A 7200-nucleotide genomic window follows, 5' to 3' on the forward strand; every position below is an offset into this window, starting at 1 on the left:
TCGAACAATGAAGTCCACATCTCTTCTTTCTCGGGCTCCTTCATTGTTTAATTTGCTTCCCTCTGATATTCGTAGGGAATACGTAGGCCTTGTTGATCCGGTTGCATCTTTCAAGTCAGACTTGGACAAATTTTTAGATAGCATACCAGATCAACCCTTCATTCAAGGACTAGCTCGGTCTGCCAACTCAAATTCGTTGGTAGACCAAATATCATATAAAAATTGAAAGGTAATAAATAGACGAATTATAACCTTTCGTTCTAATAGTACTAGGGATTACATTCCCTGTAGCCGTTAGAAAAGCCCGTGAAAAAACAAAAAGAAAACATTAAGAATTGAACCAAATTTTACGTTCCTGTTTCTTCTACATTGAGCCTTGTCCAGCATTGAACATAATGACAATTTTTAAACATGCATCAATACTCTGTGATTTTCTCTCCTAAATCAATTTTATGATCAGATACTTCTGGTATAAGTTTCTTGTTCTCAAAATATGTTTTCCACAAAAGCAACTGGCATTTTTAATGGAATAATCTTTATCTGGACCCCATTTCTTATGAGATTTCCTGTGTAGCGCGTTAAACATGAATTCTTTGAAAGATCAAAAATGTTATCCCTTCCATTTTTTGTCCCTACATACTTGACGCTATTGAACAATTTTATACAAATTCACTGGGGAAAAATGAAAAAGGTCACCCAAAATATTTTTTCTTTGTCCAAAATGCAAAGGTTTTTAGAATGAAACTTGAAACGAAAGTTGTTATTGCATAGTATTGAACTTTTCGCTCAAAATTAGAATTATTAACTGAAACTTTGTCTTTCCGAGCGCTCTTTAGGTCCGTTACATAGAGAGACCAATTACAAATCCAATGAAATATTCCCCAATTTTTGCTGCTTAACATTGCCATCGATTTGAAGCTCTGATTATCATGAATAAAAGATATCCAAATTATGCTCTTATTTTTGAAATAGCACATTTATCATCGAAAAGCAGGTGTTGGATTAGGTGTGCGAGAATTTTATTACATTTACAATCATGGATCACCGATAACAACTCACGGTGCTTAAGTTGTTGGAGGGTAAGCTTTAATCATGAGCTTAAGCCTTAAGTTTCAGTATGTGTTTTGTGTCAGAAAGTCCAAAGAAACTCTTTTTTTGCTTCAGAAAAATATAGGTAAGTCAGTTGTCGCTCAAAAATTATATTAGGTGACTTAAAACTGGCGAAACTCTCATCAAGCAATGTCAGTTGTGCCTTCAGTTCGGATCTCCGTGATGTATAATTATTAATGAGCGTCCAATCCTCTTTTAAAAGTTTTACGGATTATTTTTTTTGTCAATATTGTCAATTAAATGGCCTTACCTTGATTAAAATTTCAGAAAAGAATGGCATTATTAATCTAATGAACTCAGATGACTTAACCCGTTTATCTCCACGATGACATTTTTGTTAAAAGAGAAATTAAAGTCATTAAACTTAGCTTAAGATTGCATAGTTTGGAATTGATATTTTGGGAATGTTCTTTATTGACCTAGCTTATCCATAAATGATTAAACGCGAGGCAAACTGCTGGGATGTTTTGGAATTATAACAAATGTCGAGGAAAATTAGGCATTGAAGCTTCTTAAAATACTGTATCATTTTGAAATTTGAACTGAAAATACAACTTATATAGAGAATGTTTTCCGTTTTTTAAAACAAAAAAATGAACTTTTTTGATTGCAGCGTCAACGAACTTTCCTTTCAAAATGGAACGCGGTCAAAATTTCTTAACAACACTTTAAACACCGTGAGCCCATATCAATTCTGGACACAGATACATTGATTATTGACCAGTAAAAATTAAAAACCTATATAATCTCTTTCATTGAATGAATATACATTAGTTCAAGACACCTCACACCCAAAAGAAACAGTAACAAGAGAGCGAATCATGAAGTACCTTGTGATCCTTTCCTTGGCCGTCTCCAGTGTCTCTGCTCTGGGCATCCCGAGGGTCAGTACTATCCACAAAATATGCATTCTTTATTGTGATTCACATAATGGTTTTTGTTACTTACTGCTTTGGCTTCTCAATTGAAGTTTTGGGTTAGGCCCTATCTTAAATCAAATGACCCTGCTTGTCATAGAATGGCCTTTTTTCAGTCCACTGGACCCGAGACCTCTGGGCCGGGCTACGAGATGTGCAATGACGGAGATCATGTCTCAAACTACTTGTACAGCGATCCCGAGGACTGCCATTACTTCTATAGTTGCCAGTTCAACGATCATGAGTCCCATTTCATTGGGTATCACTTTCATTGTCCAATGAATACGGCCTTCCTTGAAAATGCTCAACGGTAAGCAAGTCTCATCATCGCGTATTTTTTGTGTCTGAATGACTTTTCCTGGAAAAATGCCTAATCTTACTTAAAGTTGTCACCATGAGGAAGATGTGCCATCGTGTCAAGCTCCAAACCCAGAAACCACCCCCACAACCACCACTACCACCACTACCACCACTACTACCACCACCACAACCACCACTACGGANGACCGTACAGCAGCACCACCACCACCACCACCACCACAACAACAACAACAACAACAACAACAACAACAACAATAACCACCACTACCACGAAACCAGAGCCGGAATTTAGATGCCAGAAGGGATGGTTGCTGAACGAAGATCGCTGTTATTTGATCAACCGATGGAACGTCTATTCCCAAGGGGTGGCTCAACAACGATGCGAGGTCCGTGACGCGAACCTTTTGGAGATCGATACCGAAGAGGAAAATGCCTTCGTTGTCGAGGAGCTCCTGAAATTGGCTGAAGATGATGATGACGAGAAGGATTACTGGATTGGAGGAAGTCGTGTGGATGGAGAGTGGGGATGGAACAGCGGGGCTCCCATGACCTTTGTCAACTGGACCCCTAATAAAGGGTTCTTCTTCGGGGATTGTCTGCAATTGGTTCGTGTGGATAAGTATTTCTTCCCAGGGCAAGCTCCTTTGGAGTCTTTCTACTTCACGCCCAACACTGGTCTTGGGTGCCAATACGACTTTGATAATGGATTCATTTGCGAGAAAGAGGGTAAGTTGAAATAAATGGAGCCACAACTAAGTCGATCCAAAGGGAAAGACAATTTGATTTTCGTTCCAGCTTTCATCGAATAATCCTGTCCCGCTTGAAATCCAAACCGAGTCCAAGTAAAAGAAACAGACAAACAAACATATAAACATACATTTTCTTACTAGATCTTATTTAATAAATCCACGTGTTACACGTCTAAGACACGCCAAAAGGAGTGATTGGTCCATTTTGATCACTACATATGGTAATTGTACGTCATTGCGTCGTTATCGTAGGTGTATTTACCCGTCCGAGCGATCCCACTTTGCTCGTCCAGGATGGCCCTTCGAACGGCCTTGTCACCGGGTCCCCAGGCGGAAGTGGGCTTGATCACTTGGCTCAACTTGCCTTTGATGGCGTAATGAATAGTCGTGATGATAGCCCAAAGAGGGATTTGAATGGCCGAGAGCGCCACCAAGAACCAACCAATGCTGGACGCCCAAGAAGGGTAGGGAACCACGTCGCTGTACTTGTGTTCTTCCCAAGTAAAGATCCCGGTGAGGAAAATGACCACCAAGAAGATGGGACTGATGACAGCCCAACAGATTTTCCAGTACCACCCAGGCTCGCTTCCCAGCATCAACTTGAAGTCCTTGCAGACATTCATGACCCCGTAGACCCACATCAAGCCAGCCACCTCCCAAAAGGCGGTCCATAGCACAGCGAATCCGGCTCCATATGTGTCCATGATGTCGAGGACGAATTGACCACTGAAGCTCACACATGGCAATCCAAGAAGGAAGCAACATGAACAGGCGACGAAGGTGGTTTTGACCTAAGACATGCGATACGTTTGAATGGGCAAATCTGATCGAGATAGTCGACACAATTGCAATTCACTGACTAACCTTGTTCCGTCGAAAGAATGGAACCCCGTCGTAGAGGATGGTTAAAACAGTTTCCAGAAGTGCAAACTCAGAGTCCAATCCCAAGAGAAACAGCATGAAAAAGAACAAGACCGCCCACAGCCACGGTAAAGGTAATCGAGCCAAAGCCTCCGGATACACTACAAAAGCCAGGCCTTGTCCACCTTTAGCCACATCTGCAACCGGAACATCCAGCTCCTTGGCCAAGAAGCCGAGAACGGAAAAGATCACCACGGAAGCAATGAGCGAGGTGCAAAAATCCACAACGGACACAAAGGCCGCGTCGTAATCGATCCGGTTGTGGAACTTATTGTAGGACCCAAACATCATGAGGCCGCCCCAAGAGATGCCCAGGGAGAAGAACATCTGCTCCGCCGCTTTGATCCAAGGGTTCACAGTGAGGAGCTTGCTAAAATCAGGGATGAACAAGTAGGCCAAACCCTCAGCTGCTCCGGGAAGGAGGCATCCTTGGACCAATAGAGCGATGAGGATGAGGTACGGGAATGTGGCGGTGAAATAAACCACCTAAAACAGAATAATCAATGGTCACATGAATGAACCAACGTCTTTTACCCCAAGAGACCCGAAGTACATGTAAGTATGTAATCGAAGGAAGGTTCTCTAATTTGCGTTACCTTGGAGGAGGATTTGTATTTGCAAGTTTGACACATTGTATTATTTGGATTTTTTTTGCGACGCAGACTTGTGTCAATTACTTTATAAACAACAAAAAAACATTAAAATGTTCTAAATATATTTTTTTTTCTTAAGCCCGTTCGATTAAAATTACTTATTAATTATAGATTAATTACTTTGAACTAAATTTCAGTTACATTTTCTTTTCCTCTGGTAGAAAAAACTTAGCCTTTTGCAACTTTTTTATGGAGCACATTTTAACATTTTCTTGTAAGTTTTGCTTGCAATTTACCTTCAGGGTAATTTGCCTTCAAACTGTAATAGGATTTACTTTCATTGCCTGAATGGCGCGTTTCAACGATATTCATATTTTCTTAAGAATGTTTTGAAAACAAACATTTCATGAACTCTTGCCATAATACGTTAACATTTGGCAATGCAAAGAATATTGTTAGAATTTATCTATTTTAGAAAATGCCTTGATGAACATCTGTTAATTTAGCATTAAAGGTCTCTCCAGCAAGCTGGAATTTGGTGAGATAGATTTATCTCAAACACATCAAAAACCGCCTAGGAAATATTGGAAATATAAGGTTTTGGGTACAGAACGACTATCTCTATCTAAGAATGATTAAAAGCCCGTGCGTGAAAACGTGTCATATGGGTGAGAAATGTAACTGTACTTTGTAAATGAAAATGCTTAATTACATTGGTCCAAAGGTAATCAATTACAATTACTCCGAGTTCAAATATACTCGACCACAATTACTTGAAAATGCAATTGAAATGAGGTAATTTTTATTGCACTTACAATCACAACACAGGCCTCTCAATATCTAATTTTTTTAGCATATTCAATTATTAAGCAGAATCTATCAATGGATAGTTGGTTCAATAAAGAACACGTTAATTTGACTCAACTCTATGCTGCAACTAACATATAGCATTCCTCTTTTGGTCTCTATAGTACGAGCTTGCTCTTTTTGCAAAATTACGCCAATTTATTAATGCATTAAACCTCTTTCTGCAATGTTTAGAGTGGACTGAGAAATAGTGTTTACCCAAAATATAACCAATTTCCAGACAATCGTTTCGTCTTTTGCCTTGTCTGGTAACATGAGTGACTTGACCTTCTGGCTTTCAAAAAAAATAATATATATTTTTTTCGATTCAGTCCCAAAGCAATACTTTTTACATATAGGGTTTTTTGAGTGCTATGGTCAATTTTGCTTGTCAAAGCGGAAGTACCGACTTTTGACGTACGATGTATGTCGTACTTCAAATGCTTAAAATTAGCTAACGGTGATATGATGATCAGTCTCAGTGGTAATGATAAAAGCCGCTTAGGGAATCTATAGAATCGATCGTCTTGGCTGAGTAGGTCCCGCTCTCGTCTTTTGTCATACAGTCCTAATGGAATTATATTCCTAGACAGATACGTAGGTCCCGTACCTTTCCGCTCGATTTGACGCCTTTCATCAAACATAAGAATACCACGATCCAGGACAGAAGCAATGCCAGAGGGAGATCGTATTTGAATCCGCCCAAATCGCCAAATTCGCCCAAGCCATCGGTGATATTCAAGACATATTTCTCCCAGAATTGTTCGCTGGAGGTTTGAAATTTGGTACAGTTCTCGGTGATACCCAGAGTTGGTCGACATCGCGCAAGGCCTACAAAAGACTTGTCCGTTACATTGGACACCACCACACAATTCTCATCTGCGCCCCACCATTCACCTGGAAAGAAAATGAGATGGTATTGGACTTCTTCCACCTTCCGTCATTGATTAGTAGTAGACTGCATTAGCATGGACGGCATTCATTGGCCAAGATGTCTTGCGAGTGGCTCAACATTGGCGCGTTGAAATCGTAGGATGATGTACTACTAAGTTCTCCGCGTTTCTCTTGGAAGGAAGACGAAAAGGTGATGATGATCATGACGATGATGATGTTCAAGTTCTGGATGAGCAAATGATCACCTTTTATCTCTGGAGTGAGGAGCCACTCTAATACACGCCAGAGGAGCATAACAAAAGCCTTTTTTCCCCTCGCTCCCGTTCTTACCGCAATATGTCCAAGGTAGCTCATTGGCGATGCCCGTGAAGGAAGCTCCGATGTAGATGATAGAATAGGCCATGATGACATTGTAGTAGATGGCCACGATGAGCGACAACACGATCATGGCATAACCCACCCCTTGCATGATGGGTGCACATCGCCACACGTGGAGTGAACTGGTGCGCGAGAATTGCCCCATGGCGGTCTCCATGTAGTACAGGGGCTTGCCCACGAAGATCAAAAGAATCACATAAGGCAGGAGGAAGGCACCGCCTCCATTCGAGTAGGCCAGGTACGGAAATCTCCAGACATTGCCAATTCCAACCTGAAATGAAGAGCAGTTGTCATGATTGGGTGTCAGAACTTGAAATAGGGCGGGAATGTGAGTTTTCATCGCATGTCGATTCAATCGGTTCCTGCTTTTGGCTGGGGACTCGAAGCCATTCCGGTTACTTCAACAGGGAGTTTCTGGTAGATTGAAAAAAAAATCGCCTTGACAGAACTTGTTTTACAAGATGATGGGGC

General features: G+C 40.8%; 3 protein-coding genes across 3 annotated transcripts in view; 2 read left to right on the plus strand and 1 right to left on the minus strand.

Moving 5' to 3' along the window:
- Positions 1-1836: 1836 nt before the first annotated feature.
- LOC131890648 (uncharacterized) lies at positions 1837-2534 on the plus strand (the record flags this gene model as incomplete). Its single annotated transcript, XM_059240041.1, has 3 exons — positions 1837-1994; positions 2144-2337; positions 2414-2534. Coding segments are annotated over exons 1-3 (378 nt in total), but the record flags the coding sequence as incomplete, so codon positions are not given.
- Positions 2535-2536: 2 nt separating this feature from the next.
- Positions 2537-3285, plus strand: LOC131890649 (secretory phospholipase A2 receptor-like; the record flags this gene model as incomplete). The annotated part of the gene is made up of 2 exons (XM_059240043.1): positions 2537-3074; positions 3144-3285. Coding segments are annotated over 2 exons (552 nt in total), but the record flags the coding sequence as incomplete, so codon positions are not given.
- LOC131890141 (sodium-dependent proline transporter-like) overlaps positions 3209-7200 on the minus strand; it is a 7574-nt gene continuing 3582 nt past the window's right edge. The window contains exons 2-5 of the mRNA XM_059239430.1: positions 6682-7000; positions 6068-6354; positions 3962-4504; positions 3209-3888 (exon numbers count right to left, since the gene is read on the minus strand). Of these exons, the coding sequence (XP_059095413.1) occupies positions 3310-3888; positions 3962-4504; positions 6068-6354; positions 6682-7000 (1728 nt within the window). The 3' untranslated portion in view covers positions 3209-3309. The remainder of the gene's footprint in view (positions 3889-3961; positions 4505-6067; positions 6355-6681; positions 7001-7200) is intronic.

This window comes from Tigriopus californicus, chromosome 11, assembly GCF_007210705.1.
Source record: "Tigriopus californicus strain San Diego chromosome 11, Tcal_SD_v2.1, whole genome shotgun sequence".
Lineage (NCBI taxonomy): Eukaryota > Metazoa > Arthropoda > Copepoda > Harpacticoida > Harpacticidae > Tigriopus > Tigriopus californicus.